The 24,679-nt window shown below is 36.2% G+C and overlaps 1 protein-coding gene across 2 annotated transcripts in view; it reads right to left on the reverse strand.

Annotated features, from left to right (window-relative positions):
* Nucleotides 1–24,679, reverse strand: part of LOC129949504 (P protein) — a 106,739-nt gene that overhangs the window by 74,755 nt on the left and 7,305 nt on the right. Inside the window, exon 1 of one of the 2 annotated variants that reach the window (XM_056061010.1) lies at nt 6,524–8,011. The exons of the other annotated variant lie outside the window; for it this stretch is intronic. Within the exon in view, the coding sequence (XP_055916985.1) occupies nt 6,524–6,600 (77 nt within the window). The 5' untranslated portion in view covers nt 6,601–8,011. Of the gene's footprint in view, nt 1–6,523; nt 8,012–24,679 lie in introns of those variants that run through there. 2 annotated transcript variants of the gene reach the window in all.

Raw genomic sequence — 24,679 nt, forward strand, 5'->3', positions numbered from 1 at the left:
ATAGATATGTATTTTTATTATTTGAACTTCTTTATAAAATAAAAAGAAAGAAACTGCAATATGTGCATTTCGATTGTATATAGTATATATTTTTATACGTATGTACATCTGTGTACATATATAAAGAAATGACAGTATATTAATTTAATTAACTAAGTAGCTGTACAGCTGCCCACAAGTTCTGGTAATAAGAAAATAGCAAGAATCTACAAATGTGTTTTTTTTTGCAGTTTCTTAATTAATTTCATTTATTTAGTTTGTATTTATTTTTAAAACTATAAAACTTCAAATGTTTTAATAAATACCAATTAAAAGATAAATAAGTATTATAAATATTATAAATAACTCTGCGTGTCGATCTTCACAACTAATAAAAAATAAAGAAAAATCTTAACTTTAAATTTTCAGGCACACTTAACATTCTTAATGTCTTAACACAGTGAAAGTTTAACGAAAAAAGGAAAGGATTTAAAGCGGACTGCCGGTGTAGATTGATCTTAAAGTTTTGAATATCAAAATGAGATTGAAAAACAGAGTTGGGTAAATCAATCCACATTCTTTATGTACGGTTAAACAAAGAATCTCTAAACTTGACAGTACGTCAGGGGCATTAATGGAAGTTCGATTATTAGGACTAAACTATTTGAGAGAAGGGAAAAAGCAACTGGCTGACAAAATAGTTTATAAACAAATCATTAAAACAAAGATACACATAAAATATTGTGGTGGTATTTCGGGTATAGTTCTACTGCCAATCATTTTCAAAGCTTGTTTTTTAATTCTGTCTAAGAGACATATACGCTTTTCATTCAACAAGATTGTGATTCAAAATTGACAATAGGAAATTGTTTTGTAAACAGAACATTTGTCAATAATAGAACATCAATATTAACTAATTTTTGAAATAGAGTCGGTACGTGGTGAAAAAGTTGCATCTTCGACTTCATATTTGAAGAAACGCACAGAGCACTTAAAACGTTGTTTTTAGCGCCATTAAAATTGTTTAAAAAACACACTAAATATATGTATTAAATTGTACACGGTTAATAATTCCCTATTGGACAATGTTTGAAAGATCGGAATTTAATGTGCTGCCGTTGAAGCTCCACATCCGAAGGACAAGAGTGTGAATCTAGAAACCAATATGAAAAGCTGAGGCTACCTTTGTAAGCGAAAAAGTTCAATGGATTTGAAGTTGCAAACAATAAATTGCTTAATAATATAAGGAGCAGTCAGAGGCAAAACCGAGCAATAGGGAACACAAGTATTTAATTTTTAAATTTCAGACTAGCTTGGTGCGAGACGTCACCATCGACAAACGTAACTTTGAGGTAGTCAAGAAGTTCGTCTACCTAGGCGCCGATGTAAACGCAGAAAACAACATCAGCACTGATATCAAACGCAGAATAACTCTTGCTAACCGCTGTTTCTTTGGGATAAGAAAGCAATTGAGAGGTAAAGTCCTGTCCGAGGGACCAAAGTATCGCTATATAGGACCCTTACCTTCCCTGTCCTGCTATACGGTGCAGAAACATGGGCTAAGACAAAAGCGGATGAAAGCACCTTGGGTCGGCTCGAGAGAAAAGTTCTTCGTGTGATCTACGGTCCTGTATGCATCGAAGGTGAGTGGAGGAGAAGATGGAACGATGAGCTGTACGGGCTGTACAGTGACGTAGACTTAGTCACAAGGGTAAAAGTCCAACGACTTAAATGGCTGGGTCACGATAGAGCGCATGGAAACCTATGCTCTGGCCCGGAAAGTCTTCGAATCAATACCCACAGGATACAAGGCGTGCATAAGTGGAAAGTGACCTCACCCAACTTTTAGCGTGAAACTAGAGACATCTAGGGACCGAGCTAGATGGAGAAGTTTGTTGGGTGAGGCCCTAGTTCACTCTAGTAAGTTGGCGCGAAACTCTTTCAAATGCTTTTGAAATTTAAAGTATTATCATTTATAAAAAACGATGCACAGATTTGTGCATCTGTAACAAAATTCACCGGTGGACCAATTGTTATTAAAGCCATACTGCCGCTCATTATTAATATCTTTTGTTTCTTAAAATATTTTCCAAGCTGTTTGTGTATGTCTTGCTAAATTTTATCGTTGAGACTGCAAAATGTTTACCATTTTTTTGGAGAATTTTAATGATTTCAATATTTTTTGAGGCGTCCCATTTTTAGGATATGGTTTAAAATACATATATAAAACGATAAAGAACTTGATATCATTAAGCAGTTTGCATAATAAGCTCGATAATCGGTGTCAAAACCGGACACTACCTAATAGGAAACAACACGTCACGTGTCTATACGTATTCTAAAAAACCTTTTGCAGAAGTTGTATGGATGAGAAAGAAACAGTTCTTAGGCTTCTTTGTTAATGTCCATTAGCTCAAAAACTTAAGACCTTTCTTCACGTTTCGTAAAGAACTCCAATTAGTTTCATTGAGCTCAGAAGCAAGCATTAAGATGCACGTGTGTCGTATAACAATAGACCAACAACTGGAATAAGTGTGACCTATTCCATTACGGACAGTAAATTCAACCAAACCTTACTACATAAAAGGCTTCAAAAAATATATTTTCAAAAGAAAGATTATTTTTAAAAAATGTATGAAAGTTTTTTTTTGCCTTATACCTTTACCTAAAACGTCTACTTTCAACGTTGAACTTGTCGAGTTGTAGAAGCTGAGTAAAGTCAATGATTATCGAGAATTTTCCCCAGATGAGTCCTGAAACTAAGAGGACGTTCTTATCTTAAGTTAGAGCCTTTACAGAATCATCACCCTTTCCACATAAACAAGGCATACAAGCCAACGTTTATGTCACCAACTCCTATCCCACCTCCCACCTTGTAATGGTGAAAAAGCTAGACAGCTCCTATGTGCGGTGCTCCTTTTCACCTAGTTCATTTGCTGTTTACCGATCCTAATCATCTCCTTACATATCAGAATTATGTTCTTAACATCAATTAACTCTTTCTCCTTTCTCTTCCTTTCCAACCACCTTTTATCTTTATTGGGCTGGATCTAAGGCGTTAAACGACCCGTGCCGATGATCAGCCTGGCTGGGGGCCCAATTCAAAAATAGCCCAGTCACTAACGGAGTATCCGGATACCTGGCGACCTCCGGGTTAACTAGCCTTGCGAATCTCTGTACAGATGGACCTTTCTTTCTTCGCAACGCGTGGGACCAAAAATTCATAAAAACAAAAAAAACATGAGATGAAGATTTACCGCTTTAAGACCGGGCGGCAGTTTGGCGTCAAAGCCTGTTGCCGTATCTCGTGAGGCCAACACAGAGAAGGGAGTAGTGGCAATCCATAAACCCTCCTCTGCTGTTGGTAGCAACGAGAGTAGGAATGGAGCAGTACTTAATGTCAGTAGTGGCAGGATTGTGAATATAATGGCCCTACCACTACTACTGAGAGTACATCCAGAAATGGAAAGGAGAAGCTCTCAAAAAGCCTAAATAGACAAAGGCGGCAAGCTGCGAAAATCCTAAAGGCCTCTAGTGCATCATTGGAGTCTGAATGGACACCGCAGCAAACCGCTCGCGTTGAATGGGCAAACAGTGTTCTTGCTTGAACAAGGACTAGTAAAGACTCTACGTCTATTCTACACCAAAACGGCCTCGTGTGCACAACACCAGCACGCCCCTCAGTCCCATCAGAAAACAAGCCAGTTTCAGTGACGTTACGAAGGGCAAAGTCGTGATTGCGGTCATTGACAGGAGCGATGATGATAGCACAATATCGGCTGATCGTTGGCAGCTGGTCAAGGTTAAACACTCGGGTGGTTATTTAAGCTTTTTGAGAGAGCTTCCAGGACTTCTTTCCTTAAACTTTTTATTAAACTTAAAAAAAATGTAAATATAATTATTGAATTGTCCTTTTTTTTCTAACAATGAATTCACAATGAAACAAAAACCATCTTTGACAAGTTTTTTGATTTTTTTTTAATAAAGATAAAGTTTTTCAAATAATTGTAAGAAAATGTAAAATATTTTTTTTTAAATGTGTAACAAAAACGTACGTTAACTGTCATACAACTATTATTAACTTTCCCTAGAAAGTTATTGTAACTGGTCCGATTTTTCGAATTGGAAATTTTGACATTCATCGACGCTCAAGAGTCAAAATAAAAGATTTTTCGTTCGTACATTCGCGACGTTTTTTGGTCGTCCATACCTCAAGAACCAAAAGAGATATCGACTTCAAATAGATTTTGTTATGCAGAAAGATCTATCTGCTCTCTCTCTCTCAAGAAAACTGCGACGGTGTTTTTTTTTACCATAGCAGTTTAAAAAAATGTGAACATTTTGGTTAACCCTAAATATCTTACGAACCAAAAATGCTAGAGACTTGAATTAAATATTATATAATATATTGTAACGTGTTACCAAACAAGTATATTTTTTGAAAAAAATCAATTAAAGGTTTTTTTTATAAATCAAAAAACTGAAAAAAAAATTGTCACCTCAAAAGTTTTACGAATACAAAATGATTTTATCTCCAAAACAATTTTGAGCAAAGAAAAATAACGTTTTAAACATTTGGTAAGATTTTAAGAAAAATTGAATTGACAATTTTTTTTATAAAAAATAAAAACCTTAAACAAACATTACTCAAAGTTGGCAAAAATTGAATTTCGACTTAAATATCTTTTCAAACATTTGAGATTATGGCTTCCAAATAATTTTAACTTATAAGAAATATTGTTTTCAACACTCGGAAAAATTTTAAGAAAAATCTTACAAAAAAATAAAAACCTAAACAAAAAAATTTATAAAAGTTGGTAAAAACTGATTTTCAGCTCAAATATTTGTTCAAAACTTTAAGCTTTAAACTACTTTTGCCCTTTAAAAATATTTTTTCAACATTCAGTAAAATTTTGAGAAAAATCTAATTGACAGTTTTTTCACAAAAAATAAAAACCTAAACACAAAAAAACAATACTAAAACATGGTACAAATTTACTTTCGACTCAAATAGCATTTCAAAAATTAAAAATATTGTCTTCAAACTTTTTATTTCACAGAAAATATTGTTTTCGATATTCAGTCATTTTTTTTATAAAAATCAAACAGCCCGTTTTTTCATCAAAAAATAAAATCTACAAAAAATAGTACGCCAATTTGGTAAACGTTGATGTTCGCTTCTTGATATCTCTCAAATTAATTTCATTAATCCAATTTGTAAAAATTTTGGAAATGCTTCTAAAATTGGTAAAAATTTATTTTCGATTAAAAATCTATTAAATAAAACTAGATTTTCAAACTAAACTATTTCTTTATATGAAACATATTGTGGGTCATTTTAAAATTTTAAGAATAAATCAACTGACAACTTTTCAACCCAACACAAATCGTCATAAGGGATGGGAAATTATCAGTGTGGGTCGCATCCCAGCCTTTTTTTTTTGTAATAAATTTGCACAATTTACAGACGTTGTTCAAGAGTTAGTCCATTTGTTAAAAAAATTTCAAACCAAACTGAGCATACATCAATTAACAGTTGTCAAAAAGACAGATTCCAAAAAAAAATATTGTCAAATAACAAAATCACACTATCCAAAGCCTCGTTGGAACTCGCCTTCTGAACAAACCCAGGCAAATTTTGGAGAATCCTAAAACGAAAGTAAGTTAGCCCAGTTAAAATACAAACAAAACTTAACTCCTTTTTTCCAATCTTCCAGACTGTTAAATTCTGAATAATTTCCGTCTGTAGACTAATGATATTAAGTTGAAAATAAATAAACTTAAATTAACTTAATCAACAAAAAATGCTAATCATTAAAAAAAAATCTGTTATTAGAAGGACCAAATTCCCATAATTGTGCATATCACAATATCTTGTTAATACCGGCTAAAAGTCTTGAATTTTAATTTAAAAATGGTATCGTTAAATATTTGTAGTGTAAGTAGGTGTTATTGACATTTAACCAAAGTCTATCAAATTATTTCGATTTATTATTTATTTAAAGAGCGTGTTATTTAACCTTTTAAAAAAACTGCCACTCACTTCGTCTTCATTTATGCTCCTCCGCATTTTATAGCCTCACAAAGTACACAAAAATATTAATAATTGTCATGTTTGCTCTTTTACTGTATTATATAATTTATCATAATTTATATCACAATGAAGTGATAACTCTCATCTCGTCAACACAATTATCTTTTTTATCATTTTATTGTGTCTTTTTTTAGCAAAAATAAACACAATTTGCTAAAATATTTGCACTGATTCTGGAAAAAACCCGAATTTCATTTTTCTGTTAATATCAACATCCAGCTAAAATGTTAAATAAATAAGTAATAAAAGATGTAAGCTTCGCCCTGATTTATAACACTTATCCAAATTTAAAAAGTCTATAATTTCGAACATAATTCTTGGGGATGATGGCCCATTTAATCCAAGAAAGGTCATAAAAAAGTATAAAGACTTAAAAGTAACTTTTATCTAAAAAAGAATGACGATATATTTTTTCGATTGAAAACATAAAGTGAAAAAAATAAAACTTACTGTGGTTGTATGTAAATATCCTTAAATTTCGATTTATTCCGTCTCATTAAGATACGTTTGCCGACTTTGACACGCATGGTGTTGATAAGACTGTATCTAGTGTTGTTATACGTTTTGAAAATTTACAGATGATGACCTATGTCGCAAAATCAGCCGAACTTAGGCAGTTAGGTAAATGAAATCTCAAAAACCACCTGCAGTCACTTTTAGACGTTTTTTAGTTGGTGTCGGTCTAGATATAGATCCTATCTAAAGGCGAGGAAACACACAATTTTTACGCGTGTCAATCAATGATGCGGATAAGTGAACATTGAACTCGAATCAATATTGAAGAACTTTTCCCCACTATATGACGATAGATTTATTTTTGTATCCGTATATCGAATTCGCACAGCTCTAAAAAGTTAGCGAAAAAAAATGTTAACAAAGTTTGATGAATAGACGTAACTCAATCGACTCAAAACGACACATATACGTAGGCACCACTCATGTATCTAGATACATTAGGCGGTTTTATTGTTGACAGGTTAGGGTTGGGGTTGGGATTGGGATTGGTTTGGATGGATGGTTGTTTGGTTTAGAAGAAGATAAATAAATTCAGGCAGGACGACAGACTAGCCTTTTTTATTTTTAGATTATTACGAAGCACGTTAAGCTAAGCTTTTTTTTCTTCTTGTCACTTTTGACATACCTATACACTATTCGACCAGAACTTGCATCACACGTTTATTTTACGTACACGTATTTATTTCTTCAAGTTTAATTTAACGACACACAAAAATTAAAAAGAAAAGTAAAACAAAAATAAACAAAAACGCGGAAACATATACGAATATACGACCCGAGCACACACGCCGCTAAATCAATATCATCGATTCTCGGAAACACTGTTAAGTATCTTACATTGAATTTGTTTTGTTTTCCAGGGAAGACTTCCAAGGTGCTTCTTCAAAATGCATTTAAAATTAAAAAATGTAAAAACAAAAATATTGGTCCTATCTTCTATTTATATAGACATACATCCTTCTCCACTGAGTCCTTTTTGAAGTACAGTTTTGTCTTCAATTTTATTGTAATTGGATTTTGGTGTTTTAAATTCTGGCGGATTATAATTTAATCCTTCGCAAGGATATCTTTAATTTATCACAACTTAAGTCTATTTATATACTTTACCGCGGACACTCTCATCTGTCTTGGATTCCCCCAAGCACAAATGACAAAATATCTTATTCCGTAAAATTGAAATTCTCCCCAAAAACCAACACTCAAAAAATGTACAGGAAGGAGCACAGCTTCTTAAAGCAACTTGTATCCCGAATAACGCGAGCACAAGCAAACAAAATTAAAAAACAAAAAAAAAGTAAATAAAATGTATCTACGAGAAAGTGAAGTATCTTTTAAAGAGCAGCTCCAAAAGTATCTGTGTATCTTTCTATCTATTCTCTGCGGACGAACCGTTTTCATCGAAGGCTAGAGACTCAATAGTAGTAGGAAAAACTTTACTCAACTTGGTCGGTTGCTGTTGCTTGTTCTGGTGCTGGTGCTGGTGCCGTTTGCTGGATGTACCTATTGTTTGGCCAGCCCAGTCGCAGTCAGTCAGCCACCACACTTTTCCATTGTATCTTTCATTTTATTTCTATATATTCACTTACGACGACGACGAGTAGATACCTAACTATATGTATTTCGAACATTTTGTATCTTTCCACCTTTTTGAATAGAGGGTTGATATAAAATAATATTGGAAAGGCTGTCGAGAGTTATGAGGAACATTATTATTCGTATTGTTGTGGCTCAGATATATTGGCTGATGTTGTATGGATGTTTGGTAACACAATGTTGTGTTGTGTATGGATGGATTTTGTAGCTTTAGCCGGCCGGTATGGCGTATGATGGGTCGGTCATCCTTGCCCCTGTATAGAGAGTTTCAGTCGGTATAGAGGTACCTTTCCTATACCTACTTATGTGGTATCAAGAATATTTTGTGGCACCTGAATAAATGTGGTGTTTTTTCAAGGGCAATTGAAATAGGGTAGCAGACGAACCTACACATCATCACAGTACAAAGATTTACTTTAAAATTGTATTTTCAGAATATGAAATTTTAAATATATGTATCTATTTTGTGTTTCCATTCAAATTTGAAGTGAAAATATATACATAAGTACTTGAAGCTTGAATATTGAGTGGGGTTTGTTTTTCAGATTTAAAATTTTGCAGGAACTTTATAGTTACAATAATATAAATTTGGATACACAATGTTTGTTGTTGTGGTTATTAGAAGATCATAAAAATTAGATTTTATATGAGGATTTATCTCATAATCACGTAGTTTTGTAAGCTTTTAATGGTTAATAAAAGTGAAATATATTATTTTTAATCGTGTTTTTAATTATTAAATTGTGTAGTTGAAAATAAACATTAAATTCTATAGTTCTTGACTTGTGTATTAAATGCTGCAATAGTAAATTCTCATCTTGAAGGAAATGTTAATAGCTATGAATTTTAGTATTTCTAAATTTCGAATAAAAAAATAATTTAAAAAAGAAAGTATTCGCTCTGATTGCCCTGATGTCTTTGTTCTTCAAATATCAAAAAATAAAATATAAGCATTTAGAACGGAACTAACAATATCACCGTGTTTTACGTCTTCTTTTTCAAAATCTAATAATTTTGATATTTATCCAAATATGGACTTGTTTTTAAAATTCAAACTAAATATTATTTCAACTTTTCAATTATTCGTTTTACATTGAGGGAATTTATGTTTAAAAACAAAGGTTTGTCCAATCCGAAGTTTTTTTTAATAAACCTCTATTTGAACAGTTGTTACTTTTGCAGCTGTTTGACATTTGGCAAATGAAAATAGTAAAAATAAGTAAAAATATGTCGCCTTATCAACGAAACAAACAGAATTTTGCAAGAAAATTTTATTGATCAAGTTATTTCTCGAAAAGATGTGAAGAATTGGCCAGCGAGTTCTTGTGTTAAAAATGTAGTTTATAACATCAAACAAAGTTACAATTCTTCAGTGATTGTTTAAAAGTAATATACACTGCCAATCACTAGGATGAGGCCACATATTTTTCAACTGATTTTCGTTCTTAATACCTGCTGGAAATTTCGTACCAATAAAAATTTACTACATTTGAGTAGGTAGATATTTTCTTTAAAAATAGTAATAAAATTAAGGGGTTAAATAGAAAAAACAGTTGGAATTTCCCTACATTAATTAAAGAGCTACTTAAAAACAATATGAAAAAGTGCGTCACTTGGATGAGGCCACATGAAAAATCTTATAAAATATCAACAAAATTAAAGGAATGTTTACAGTTTTTGGTTTTCAAACATTTATTTATTAAGTTTTTCTCAATTAATAATGAGTATGCCCCCCATTTTTCGATATGACCTATATTAAACGGTTTGGAATGGAATCATAAAGTTTTTTTAAATAGTCAAGTGAAATCTCGTCCCAGGCATCACGGATAGCTTCAATTAAGGAGTCCTTGTCTTCAAATTGTCTACCGCCTTCATAAGCTCTACGTTTTCTGATAAAATCCAGCTTTTGACAACCCTGGAAGTGTGGATGGGGGCATTGTCTTGTTGGAAAATCCAAGGCAGAGGTCCAAAAATATTTTTCATCTTCGAAAATGAGCGTTCCAACAAGTATTTGTAGCTGTTTCCGTTCATTGTTAGAGAAAGAAACTCCAATTCGATTTTGCCATAGTAGGTGATAGCTCCCCACACCATAACACCTGATGTACGGCTGTGATGTCTTCCCAAAATTAGTTCCTCTTTTCTTAAATCATGGAAATAAAAGTTGTTACCATCGGGGCCGTCAAGGCTAAACTTTTTTTCATCCGAAAAAAACGACGCGTTTCCATTGACTGCTCCAAGAGACATGTTGTGTTGCAAAGTTCATTCGCAGCTCCTTGTGTACTTGCTTTAGAACAGGTTTCTTTTTGAGTTTTCTTCTCTGGATAGTACCATCTTTTCTTCTTATCCTTCGGACTGTCGAAATACTGGCTGATACTCCGCTTTTGGACCTTATTTTAGTAGCTGATTGAGCAGAATTTGAAGCAATACGTAAAATTAACCGCTTTTCTCGGGATGTTGTTGCTTGGGCTGTGCGTCCTTTTTGGTTTTTCCATAGTTTTGAGGATCAGCAAGATAGTTGTTTACAACTGTCTTACTTCTGTTCAGCTTCCTTGCTATTTCTCGGCTTGAGAGTCCCATTTCCTTGAAAGCATCGATTTGTCCTCTTTCTGCTACTATCAACGTCTTTCCGGAACCCATTTGTAGTTGAAATTTAATAAAAATAGTTATTTGTAAAACGTTCTTAAATATTGTAACCCACATTTTGAAAAAAATTGCTGATCTGAACTTCTACAACGAAATATTCGCAATGGGCTCATCCTAGTGACTCACTTTTTTATATCCTTTTTAGTTAGCTCATTCATTAATGTAGGGAAATTCCAACGGTCTTTATTAATTAACCCTATAATTGTATCACTTTGTTTTAAGAAAATATGTACCTACTCTCATGTAGTAAAATTTTCCGGGTTAGACAAATTCCAACAGGTATCGGACCGAAAATCGGTTGAAAAATATGTGGCCTCATCCTAGTGATTGGCAGTGTAATTTTAAATTGCAAAATTGCAAAAATACTAATCTTTCTAACCATGAATATAACTTAAAAATAAAACCAAATTATTTTTAAATGAAAATCTACTCAGAATAAAATCGATCATGTCGCAAACGCTATTGGTTACTCTTAATCACAAAAAGAATGGTTCGTTGGCTGCATAATTTGTACTGTGGTATGGAATCTTAAAAAACAATCGGTTCCTTAGTAATCTCACAGGAGTATTTAAATTAATTGAGGCTAAAATATTGAAACAATCGATATGGTTGGCCAATACGTCACGAATGAATATAACGAAAACTTTCCTCAAATGTTGAGGATATGATTCCAAATAATGTACATCTTGTTCCACTAGAACAAAAATAAATCTTTTTTGGATTTTTTCAATTCTAAAAGAATGAAATTTATACGAAGGGCACCAAATGGAATTATACAATACTGAAGAGTAAACCTAACATATAGACATTTTAAAGTGTTTGGTTCACAGAACTCTTTTGAAGTTACCTTTTCCTACTAGAAAATCTACAAGTTTCAAGAAATCAAGCTTTTGGTCAAAAACTACACCAAGGTTCTTTTTAGAGGTTACTGTTGAAAAAAATGTATTGTTTGTTTCACAAGAATAGGTAATTGATGAATGATTTCAAAAAACAGTAAACTTTGAAATTTTGCAATATTAAGGCCTTAGGAGTTAATCAAACACCAATTCGATTATCTCTCAAAATATTCTTGCAATAAAATGGAATTCTGTTCTGTTTTGGGCACATTCCAAAAAGTGCCATCATTATGGCGAGCTTGACCCTTCCGGCTACTTGCCCTCAGGCAATCCTCTCGCATCTTTTGCGTGGTGAACGATCTGTCTCGGTCCCGCAACTACCTCCATCCATAAGATTGGAGTGTGCGACCGAGAAGCCAGGTATCTTTCATCGCACGCGATCTCTTTAAAGAGGTGATGCTCAAAGAGTGAGTTCAGCTCTTTACTTTTCCAGACGGAGTACCTGCACGCGTTCGATTTCGGTTGAGGAAAAACTACTTATGTCGTGTTGAAGGAAGGGAGATGAAACTTGTTGTGGCAAAATTTACCGCAACAAATCCCACCCTTACCTCTTAGTAAATGTGTTTACCGTTGGTTAACACTATAGGTAACACATTTCCAAAGTCGGCCTAAGAGGAATGAAAATAATTTGAGTGAAATTATCAAAGCAAAAAAATATACTACGTTAATCATTAAAATTTTCGGATGCATTTGTAAACGGTTTTAAATCCTTAACGTGCCAAGTTCCGCGTTCCATACCATTACTATCTTTCAAGACGTATGTCTAAGGTGACAAACGTTTATCAATTACAAACGGACCGATAAATGTCGGTGCTAGTTTGGCTGCATAATAATTCGCGGCATCCGAAAGCGTGAAATTCCTGCGCCATAAAAGTTCACAGGGGTGATATTGAACATCAGGCCTAAGCCTTTGAAAGCATTCCCTGATCCCCTCCGGATCCTGAACGTTTTTTAAATCATTCTACAGATGGTACTTCTTTACATGAAGTTACCATTTCCCTCCCGAAGTTCGCATAGTAAGGGGACACTCCCAAAACTTAATGTTGCGACGTACGAATGGCGCACGCCACTTTACTCAGTTGATTGTCTTAAACCCGTTGATTTTCCCCCAGCATATTCCCTTAATGAAGGCAACATAAAATACATGCTGTCGTCAAGAAAGGACATACAACACTGACGTCTTGGTGATAACGCCACCATCCACAGACATAACTTTGAGGTAGTCAAGGACTTCGTCTACCTAGGGTCCGTTGTAAACGCAGAAAACAACACCAGCGCTGAGATCAAACGAAGAATAACTCTCTTGCGAGACTAAAGTGTCGCTATATACGACCCTCATCATCCCCTCCTCGCTATACGGTGCATAAGCTGGATTATGACAAAAGCGTATGAAAGCACCTTGGGTCGTTTCGAGAAAAAAGTTCTTCGTGTGATCTACATCGCAAGGGGAAAGAGCATGTGGTTCCTGATATGCTGTCTCGAGGAGTGCCACAGTTGGGTGGTATCTCAGAAGAGGTTTCAGACCTTTGGGTGATAAAAATGATTGCGCAAGTGAATGTCAATCCACTTAGGTTTCTGGCCTGGAGAGCTGCACAAGGACAATTGTTCAAACTCGTGAAGGCCAGCCATATCATAATTCATCAAGATAATCAAGAATGGAAGATAGTGAAATGTTAAAAGGATAGGTTAGGGATCTTACAAGGAAATCATGATAACCCATTAGCGGGTCATATGGGAGTTAGGAAAATTTTTGCCAGGATAGCGGCAAAGTTTACTAGCCAAAAATGAGGGCTGATATCACCAAGTACGTTAGGAGTTGTCAAGTTTGCCAACAGGTAATCCCTGTTAACAAAAAACCAGCTGGGTTAACGACGGAGAGGGTAGGAATCAAATCATTGTGGGAGATGATTTGTTTAGATTTGGTAGGTCCTAAATCTAGTAGCATTCTACATACATTCTGACGGTGGTGGACTACTACATAAAGTTTTCACTACTGTTTGCGTTGAGTTCGGCTACTGCAAAAGCTGGTAGGGAACTCGAAGACAATGTCTTCCTACTTTTTGGCATTCCAAGCCCATTATGAACCGCAGGCGCTCTGGAGAGTATCAATCAGATCCTTAAAACCACCTTAACCTTTAAACTCATTTTTGCCGCCTCTGCAAAGATGGTGGTTGTCCATTTGGTGTTCTTGGGTTTTTTCCAGGGTCCGCCGTAATGTGAATATTTGATGAACTGTGGACTTTCCTGGTCTAAAACCACACTGATGAGGACCTATCAGGTTGTTGACGACTTGCTTTAGACGTTTACGCATTACGGCAGACAAGATTTTGTAAGCGATGTTACGTAGACTGATTCCTCAATAGTTGGTGCAGTTTAGAGGGTGTTCTTTTTTCGGGCAGACAATACTGAGGTTCTATTCATCAGGCATGCTTTCTTCCGACCATATCATACAGATAAGTTGGTGCATACTCCTATCCAACTTATCTAAAGATCTTCTTTAAAGAGTTCGGCATTCAAGCCATTTGCTCCAGCGGCTTTATTAAACATGAAAGGCAAAATCTAAATTAATGCTCTTAAATTGATTCCAAGATTTAAAAATTAAATTTCTAGAGTTATCAGAGAAATAAAACCTTAAACATGCGAATTGTTCATTAAAAATCACATGAATAAATATGATGCTGCAACCGTATTGTTGGTAACCATTTAACTGATATTGTTTTTCATTGTTGGTGGTTTAGCTACTTTTTAAAATAAGCTTAAAATCTCCTAAAAATGATCAGTTTTTAATCTGCATAAATCAAAAGTTTTAATTGAAAACTCTGTCTTTAAATAAATTAAGTACAGGGCATGATGGCCTGAAATTGAAACGGAATCGTTTGCTAAATTCGAATTTAATTGATTACAATTTAAAATGAACTAATGCATCCCTAAAATAATTTTATTTACATCTTCAAAGATAAATTTCGACACTTTGCAAATTTAAAGTTGCATTTTGTTAATGCTGAGACACAAGTTTTTTAGAATCTTTTTTAAAACTTAACTTTTTGACTGATAAATCATGTAAGCATATCATTTTCGATTTACATTCATATATTTAGAAATTTATCTACAAAAAGTTCATTTAGATATAAGATCAAATGCGTCTTTTCCTTTACTGAGTTCTAATCGATTAGAAGAAGTGGAAAGAACCTGACGTAATGGAGCAAATCCAAGCTGGTACTTAAGATATTATGACATTAAAAACATATGAAAAAAGTAATACACTTTTAAAAACCTTATTATTTTAACCAAAATCAATAAATGTAATTTGTTCATTACACACAGTTAATGCTTTGAAAATCTTGGAAAGAAAATACCATTTTTTTTATAAGGCTAACGAAGCATCAGCTATTAACCTTTAGCTATGTGGGTAGAATGCCAAACCTTAAATTATCTTCTACACATTTTTATATTATTATTCAACTTACAAATTTTATTTTATAGAAGTATATATTTTTCTTTTGTTTTATAAACGTTAGCTATAGCTAGCTGGATAATATCCGTTGAGCTTTGAGGCGATTTAATATGTACAAACCTACATTGTGTATGCTTAAAGGCAAAATAAAACAAAATATAAAATTAGAATTATATTATTTCATCCCTTTGATAAATCACCCAAATAAATATGTTATGTGACGTAATACTTTCTGTGAGAACTTTGTAAAAAAAGACCACATGTTTTTTTTACATTTTTGGGTTTAAAAATAAAACATGAAGAAGGAGAAGATATTTTGTTAGTAAATATTTAATAGAAATAAGTGCGTTTATGCCAAAGTTTACCATTCTTTATTCCAGTTTTGAAATTGTTTTTCTTTCTTGTGGTCATAGTTTGAAAATTCTAGTTTGATTAAAGCATTATTCTCGAATTCTTGTAAATTTTTCTCAAAAGGGTGGTTGGTTCATTGATTTTATTCCATTATCTATGTATTTTGGGTTTTCTATTAAGAGGTTTCATTTGGATTTTTAAAAAATGGAGTATTTTTTAAAAGAAATTATTAGATACATTTCAACTCCAGTCATAAGAAATCATTAATTACAGTCTGATGGATCAATGGATTCACTGTTACAATTTCACCAGACTGTTTTTTGAAGAGTGAACTTCCCAACCGTACCAAAAAGTACCACTTTCAGGATGAAGGGGCTTTTTAACAATAATTTTTGGATTTTCCGAGTCCCAAATGTCCCGAGTTGAAAATGGGAATTATCACTGAGATTACTTTTTGGCAAAAATCCGATTTATTTTAAAGTTGATAAGGCCTGAGTTTTTGTGTTAGCTGATTGGTAAAAAGCTTAAGAACTACATAAGTCTGTTTGCAAAGAAGGGTGTCATTTCATTTGTGGAATACATAAATCCAATGAACTACGAGGAATCGTAAAACTTCGAGAACTTCCCGCCGTTTTATTGTAAGTGACATTTTGTATAAAAAAGACAACTTAATTCTTGAAATTTGCTTGAAACACATAGAGCTTTTGAGGTTATTGTCATAACTTAACTTAAGCATAATTAATAATTTCCAATACTGACTATATGTACAAGTCCTTGACTAGCAATACGTTTTTTATTTGTCGTTAACGAAAAAATTTATTTTGGCGCTTACGATAAATTGGCGGGAAGGGCTCGACTTGTTTTTGGTTCAGAAGTACCAATTGTAGTAAAAGAGTCATTTTTGTTCTAAATGTCAAAATAAAACAGTTTGGAAAGGGGCAGCTGCCGAAATAGCAGGCTATTTAAAATCAATCCTTTTACAATAGCCAAAAATATTTTGTTTCGGGCAATTAAATTTAACTTGTTCAACCGGTTTAATTCAGGAGCGAAGAATACAAAATTACTTTATCACGTAAGATTTTTAAGACACGACTTTTTCAAACTAAAAAAAAACACATACTCGTATAAAACGCGTTTAGAGGCTTTCTGAGCTCATGAAGTTGACTATTTTGTTTTGCATTCGTGATGATTTCCCAAATCTTTAATCCCTTTCTTCGATATTCAGATGAAATATTTATATAGTATTTCATGAAATCTGTAAAGGTTGTAGATTTCTCAAATTAATCGCAGAGAAAAACTGAACCAATTGTGCTAATTTCAAAAATTAGTCGATCCTCCTTTATTTAGCGTTACCTCAAATTTTCTACGTGACATGGAATCATACATTTTTTTAAAAATAATTTAAAGAAATTTAAAGAAAAAGAAATGTTTGTCCAAGCTTGTTTTATTGCTGTTGTTAGTGATTTTGTGTCTTCAAATTGTTGCTCAGATTTGTAGAATTCACGGGCGAGCCATCCCCAAACATTTTCAATAATATTAAGGACTGGTGAGTAAGGAAGCCATTTCAACAATTCAACACTATGTTGGTTTATCAAGGGCTTTAGAACTCTGGCGGTATGGATGGGGACATTTCACTGAATTTCGGCAAAGCTCTTTCAATGTTCAAATGGTAGACATGTGCATTCAAGAGGACACAAGCGTCCACAGGTTTTTCTCAAAACCCACCTCTGTCTATCAATTCCTACTCTCACCTCCCCGCGGTGAACATCGGGTGCCTAGTACCTCAACTGGAGATTGGGTTCCAACCCCAGTGGAAAGTTGTTGGGGGCAGCAAACGAGAGAGGGGGGGAGAGGTGTTTCCACTAAGGCACCTCTCCTTATCCAGGCGGCAGCGAACGAATTCTCGAGATAGAATCAACGGTGGCGTCTACAGTTCCAGTAAGGTCGAACTACTTAGTGAACACCTTATAGGGCTTCTTCGACATATTCGGAGCCCAGGCCTATAAGGAGCGGTTCATCCGGCTCCCCTTCCTTGGAGTTATACTAAGGATCTGGCCCTCCAGGTTGGGGGTTGTGCCGTCGGGGTGACTTCCTGGCCACGTAAAAGCATCATAGTTTCGAAGCAACAACAAGCCTCGGATACGGACGGATTCACTGTTGACAACCCACGCAAACGAAATAAGGACAACGAACTTCGGATATGTACGTGGAATGTTAGGTCCCTTAACAGACCACGTGCAGCCGAACAATTAGCGGAAGCCCTAAACTGCTGCAAGGCAGATATTACAGCCATCCAAGAAGTGCGATGGGATGGACCGGGTAAACGCAAACTAAAAGACTGCGATATCTACTACGGCGACTGCTACCGTGAACAAAGACAGCGTCTATTTGGGTGTGGATTTGTTGTTGGAACTAGGCTCAGGCAAAAAGTCTTGAGTTTCAACAGTGTGAGCGAGCGCATCACGACAATCCGCATCAAGGCTAAATTCGCCAACATAAGCCTAATATGCGCGCATGCCCCAACAGAGGAGAAAGATGAAGACACCAAAGATATGTTCTTCGAGCTCTTGGACAAGACATATGAGCAGTGCCCTGGCTATGACATTAAAATTGTCTTAGGAGATTTTAATGCCAAGCTAGGAAGAGAAGACATCTTTGGTGGCATAATCGGGAGATACAGCCTGCACGACACCACCTCCGACAACGGATTCAGGCTGGTCGATTTCGCTGCGGGGCGAGACGTTCTGGTAGCTAGTACGCAGTTCACGCATCTTAATATCCACAAGGGGACATGGAAATCTCCTGATCAATCAACCGTCAACCAGATTGACCACATTGCGATCGACGCACGACACTTCTCCAGTATCCAGGATATCCGAACATTCCGAGAGGCCAACATTGACTCGGACCACTACCTCGTTGTAGCCAAGGTACGGCTACGGATATCCCGATCCAAGCCAAAACAAGAAAGTACTGTGAGAAGATTCGACGTTAGACGGCTACAATCGCAAGAGACTGCCATGTCCTTTTCCGATCGAGTCTCTATGCTTCCTGCATTAAGCATTGAAAACCAGTGGCAACATTGCCTTGCAGCCATCAGAGATGCCGCCTCTGAAGTGCTAGGTTTCACACGGCCACCACAGCGAAACCCCTGGTTTGACGACGAATGCCGGCAAGCGCACGCAGCGAAACAAGAGGCATACAAAACGGCGCTGCACAAAAGGACTAGAGCTGCTCGCGAGCTCTACGAGCAGAAGAGGAGAGAGGAACACCGGCTTCTTAGACGGAAAAAAAGAGAGCATGAGAAGCGCGCGATCGAGGAGATAGAGGGATGTCACAACAGGAATGAGGTTCGTAAATTTTACCAAAAGGTAAAAAAAACCTCCCAAGGGTACCAGCCACGAACCGAAGCCTGTAAAGACGATCAAGGGAACATCGTAGTAGAACCACAGTCGATGCTGAGAATATGGAAAGATCACTTCTCCAAATTATATAACGGCGATGACGAACCGAACTCCGCTGTAAGGGAGATAGAACCACTCAACCTCGGCGACGCAGATCAACAATTCCGCCTACCCGACCTTGACGAAGTGAAGATAGCTATATCTAAACTTAAGTCAAACAAAGCTGCTGGAGCTGACGGCATCACCGCCGAACTATTCAAAGCAGCAGGCGATGACTTGGTAGGGAGCATGCACCAACTCATCTGCAAAATTTGGTCGGAAGAAAGCATGCCCGATGAGTGGAATCTCAGCATAGTGTGCCCGATACATAAGAAAGGAGACCCTCTAAACTGCGCCAACTACAGAGGCATCAGTCTCCTTAACATTGCGTATAAGATCCTCTCTGCCGTATTATGTGAACGTCTGAAGCCATTCGTCAACAACCTGATTGGTCCTTATCAGTGTGGCTTCAGACCAGGAAAGTCCACTATCGACCAAATATTCACACTACGGCAGATCTTGGAAAAAACCCAGGAGCTTCAAATCGATACCCACCATCTCTTTATCGATTTTAGAGCCGCGTATGACAGCATCTATAGGGAAGAGCTCTACCGAGCAATGTCTAGTTTTGGCATCCCTGTCAAACTTATCCGTTTGTGCAGAATGACGATGGAGAATGCACGCTGCTCTATCAAGGTCGGAAAAGATCTTACCGATGCATTTGATGTCAAAAAAGGTTTTAGACAAGGCGATGCACTGTCATGCGACTTCTTCAACATCGTTCTGGAAAGAATTGTGCAAAACTCAATCGTCAACACTAGAGGCACAATCTTCCAAAGATCCATCCAATTACTCGGATACGCAGATGATATTGACATAATTGGAAGATCAAAGCGTGATGTCAGTGGAGCGTTTTTGAGCATTGCGACGGAAGCGAAGAAGATGGGTTTAGTGGTCAATGAGGGCAAGACCAAGTATATGCTGTCATCAAAAAAGGACACTGAACGACGACGTCTTGGACAAAACGTCACCATGGACAGCTATAACTTTGAGGTAGTTAAGGACTTTGTCTACCTAGGCACCGCTATTAATGCAGACAACGACACCAGCGCTGAAATCAAACGAAGAATAACTCTTGCAAATCGCTGCTTCTTTGGACTTAGAAGGCAATTGAGAAGTAAAGTCCTCTCTCGAGCATGTAAAATCACCATCTATAAGACACTCATCATCCCGGTTCTCATTTATGGCGCTGAGGCCTGGACCCTGTCAAAGAAAGATGAGAGCGTCTTAGGATGCTTCGAGAGAAAAATTCTTCGGGCGATTTTTGGTCCCGTACGCATAGATGGAGAATGGAGGAGAAGATATAACGACGAGCTGTACGGGCTGTACAGCGACACTGACCTAGTTAGCAGAATCAAAGTCCAACGGCTTAGATGGCTAGGTCATGTAGAGCGGATGGACATCAACGCTCCAGCCCGGAAGGTCTTCGAATCCAATCCCGAGGGACGGCGCAGTAGAGGAAGACCGCGACTCAGGTGGCGCACCCAGGTGGGAGAGGACCTCAACCAACTTGGCGTGCGAAACTGGAGACAGCTAGCTAGGGACCGAGCTGGCTGGAGACGCTTGTTGGTTGAGGCCCAGGTCCGCCCCGGACTGTAGCGCCACCTTAAGTAAGTAAGTAAGTCTTTCAAGAATGCCTTTGTATATATACAATAGTTCCAAAATACGATATTACACCCCAAACCATAACACCACCTTCACGGCTATGATGACGCATCAAAAATAATGTTTTTTTATCGTAGATCATGGTTATAATAATTGCATCCCTCCGGACCGTCGAGATTAAATTTGTTTTCATTCGTGAAACAACAAACTGCACCTCATTTTTCCATGACATGTGGCGCCTGCAGAATTCAAGCCGCTTTTCCTTTCTTTGTGGGTTAAGTGGAGGCTTCTTCTTCAGTTTCATGCGCTTGATGCTTAGTGCACTCCTAATCACTCTCTTAACCGTGGAAATGCTTGCTGTTGTTCTAGATGATGTCTTCGTTTGAGGAGCTGACTGACAAGAATTAGACGCCATTTGAGCAATCAATCTCCTTTCAGCAGGTCACGTTACTTTTGGACGTCCTTTCATATTCTTCCCAAAGTTTTCTTTTTTTTTTCAAAAAATTGCTCACAACATTTTGCGATCTTCCAATTTCGTTTGCAACTAAATGCGCACTTAAACTTTGTTCTGTATACAGTTGTATTTTAATCTTTTCTTCTGGATAAAGACACTGTGCTCGTCCCATTTTTTCTTAAAATTGTATTTTTAATCATTTTACTTCACTTTGTAAAAATTTCACGCACTGTTCTTTACAAATTCTGAGCCAGGACTAACTTTAAAGCAGATGAAACTATTCTATGGACCGAAGGGAAATGCTCTTTTTTAAATTGCATTTTACAGTTAGGACGTATTTTAATTTGTCTCTTTCTTGTAAATAGATCGTAAGTACAGAATACAAAAAAAAAACTTTTTGAAAAGCTCTATTCTGGAGAAAAAAGCTTTTTTCCTTGTAAAAGCTGCGAACCTATTCTATTGGCCGGCAGGGTATTTTTGAAGTTGCATATAAAGAACATGAGAATTGATTTTAAGACGAATTAGAGTTTTCGATTAAAGAAAAATACCATCGAATTTGTGTTTTCTAAAATTGGAAATAAACTATAGTTCAATTTTCAATTTTTGTTTGATTCCCTTGTAACAATATTAGCATTTAAAAATGACCTTTTTATTTTTTACAATCTCCAAGACGGCTAACTTTTTAGTATTTTTGTCTTACCGCCTCATTTTGAAAAGTAAAACCTGCATTTTTAATTTGCAGGATATCTTTGTTTGCAAAGTTGCATATTGAAAAGAGTTTAGTGAAATAAGCCACTACTTATTTACTTAGGTCCTCAGAGCTGTTAAGTTCGTTGGGAACCCCTAAAGGGGCATAGGGCCTCTACTACGCCTACGCGCCATCGTGTATGGTTCCCGGAAATGTGTTTCAGCTCCCGCTAACTCTTACCTAGTGACGCTGATTCCGCCTCGACTGTCCTGCAACATGTGCTTCGGTCTTCTCGGTCTGCTCTTCTTCCTTCTTGTGTGAGCTGATTCCACTGCATTGCTTGGCCTGCAATACAGTCGTTACCTTTTCGAAGCGTATGTCCAATCCATTGCCACTTACATACGCCTTCGTATTATAGAGTCTATAAATTCCTGACCTGTACTTCTATGAAGGACCTCATTTGATATACGGTTTGGCAAGAAAATTCTTAGGATGTTACGAAGACATCCATTCATGAAGGTTTGCAGCTTTCTTGCTATGGCTGAACTAACCTTCCAAGTTCTGCACCCATAAAGAAGCATAGATTCGACATTTATGCGAAACAGTCGAAGCTTTGTTCTAAAGCTAATATAGATATTCCTCCAAAAGTTTGACAGCATACCAAACGCTGCTTTTGTTTTTTGTTGCTGCAAAAGATGATGTCTTTTGTCGGTTCTACCTTCGATGGAAATGATATACTTCCAAGGTATTGAAAGCTCTCCACTTTTTCCACCGGTTCCGAGAAAATATTTATTTGAGAGGATGGTTGGGTTCCGAGGCTGATCATTTTTGTTTTGCCGGAATTAATTTTCAGCCCTACAACTTCTGCTTCTCTCTCCACACTTGTTGTCATTTGATAGAGATCCATCATCCTATGAGAGAGTAAGCAAACATCGTCCGCATAATCCAAGTGCTTTAAATAGGATGTCAAAATCCATTAGATCCCTCCGCTACCTGACAAAGCTTCGTGCAGTTCATCGCTTATCACCAACAAAAACAATATTGGCGACAGAATAAGGCCCTGTCTGACTCCGCTTCGGATTTCAAAATCATCTGACAATTTACCATCGTGCAGCACGTGACACTTGGATCCATCATATGCTGCTTTAATAAAAGCATTTAGCTTTTCTGGGATGCCTCTCCTCCGCAAAGCTAATAAGATGTGCTCCCTGTTAATGCTATCAAAAGCCTTCTCGATATTCAACTTACTGTTCAATAATGATCTGGAAGGTGTTGATATGATCAACACAGGAGGATCCAGCACGGAATCCTGCTTGTTTGGCATGGTGTGTTGCCTCAAGGTGTTCTCTGATGCGTTCCAGTATGACTTTTGCTACTATTTTGGCAACAGCGGGTAAAACGCAGATTCCTCTACAATTTTCGCACTTTGTTAGATCTTCTTTTTTTGGAAGCTTGACGATTATTCGCTTTTTCTACTCATCGGGAAAGCTCTCCAGTTCCAGGCTTCTTTTATGAGCGGATGAAGTAGTTCGCTTGATGGCATTGTCACTGCTTGTAAAAGCTCTGCGGGAATTCCATCAAGGCAGAAGGCATCGGCTGCACGTTGTTTGCAAACACTCGGTTTAAAACCGAGAAAAAAGTGTTCTTTCCACATTCTGACTTGCTCATCCACTGAACTTATCACTGTACCGTCTGCTTCTTTTACCAGGTGTTGCTTTGAGCTGTGTCCACCGGTCAGCTCTTTGGTTATTCTGTAAACGGTCCTGCTGTCGCACCTGTTTGCTGCATCTTCTGCTTCTTGCGCCAATGCCTTGACGTTGTTACGCTTGTGAACCTCTCTCCCTGATGTGATATACAAATTTAAAGCCAAGATTTGAATTGACGACAACTTAATCCTTGAAAATAGTATTAATTTTGTCGACGTTATCTGAATATTAAATTGACAAATTACATAATTGTTCAATTTAGCTTCTTTATTATTGTTTATAGCTTTTTCAGTATTCAATGGTTTTCAGGAATTTTTAATTCCAATGAAACATTATTTACACAAAAAATATAATCCTTTTTAGCTCCTTACCCAGCACTGAAGCTTAAATTAGATACATTAACATTAAATTAGATAATTTAAATAATAACAGTACTTCTACTATAGCAAATAAAATATACAATACATATTTCATCGTGAGTGTCGGTTGTGTCCTTTTTTATGTTCGTTCCAGTTCGTTATTGGAGCGAGTATTGCAACCTAAAGCAAGGAGCGCGCATGTCACTTATCAACTTGACAACATTACAACAAAAAAAAATATAAAATATAAAATACACTTTAACAATGAGAACATCAAAGACAGTTTTCTGGTTGAATATAAAAATCCTATATGTAGATTCACCTGAGGTGCATTAAATTGCATGACCTTTATTAAATTTGTTTAATAAAAAGAGAACAAAAGTTTGTTTGATGTACTTTACTACATAAGTACATTTTGCATCCAACTATAGAATAGGTTATGATAAAAATACACGTAGTATGCACGTGTTGCATCAACGCGGTGCAAGTGGAGAGCTAAGTAAGAGGTGTTGATTGTCCTGATAGGATACCAAGAGTGCGGATTTACAATTACCATAAATGGATTTCCATCAACAAAGTCAAGTGAAAAGTTAAATATTTTCTCGTGCACCAGATTATGTTACTTAAAATGGAATTTCAAAAATGTGTCTCCTTTAATGGGTTATTTTAAAATCATCGCATTGAAACATGATCTTAAGCTTTCGTTTTTAAATTCTTTTAACGTTCGTTTTATGCTGGATTGTGAGTTTTTTGAAATAAAATCGCACTTCAAGACAAACTTATTCGCTTACGAATAACGAATTTTTTAATACCAGGTACGGATCTAGGTTGAATGAAT

The sequence above is a fragment of the Eupeodes corollae genome, chromosome 3 (genome assembly GCF_945859685.1).
Source record: "Eupeodes corollae chromosome 3, idEupCoro1.1, whole genome shotgun sequence".
NCBI lineage: Eukaryota > Metazoa > Arthropoda > Insecta > Diptera > Syrphidae > Eupeodes > Eupeodes corollae.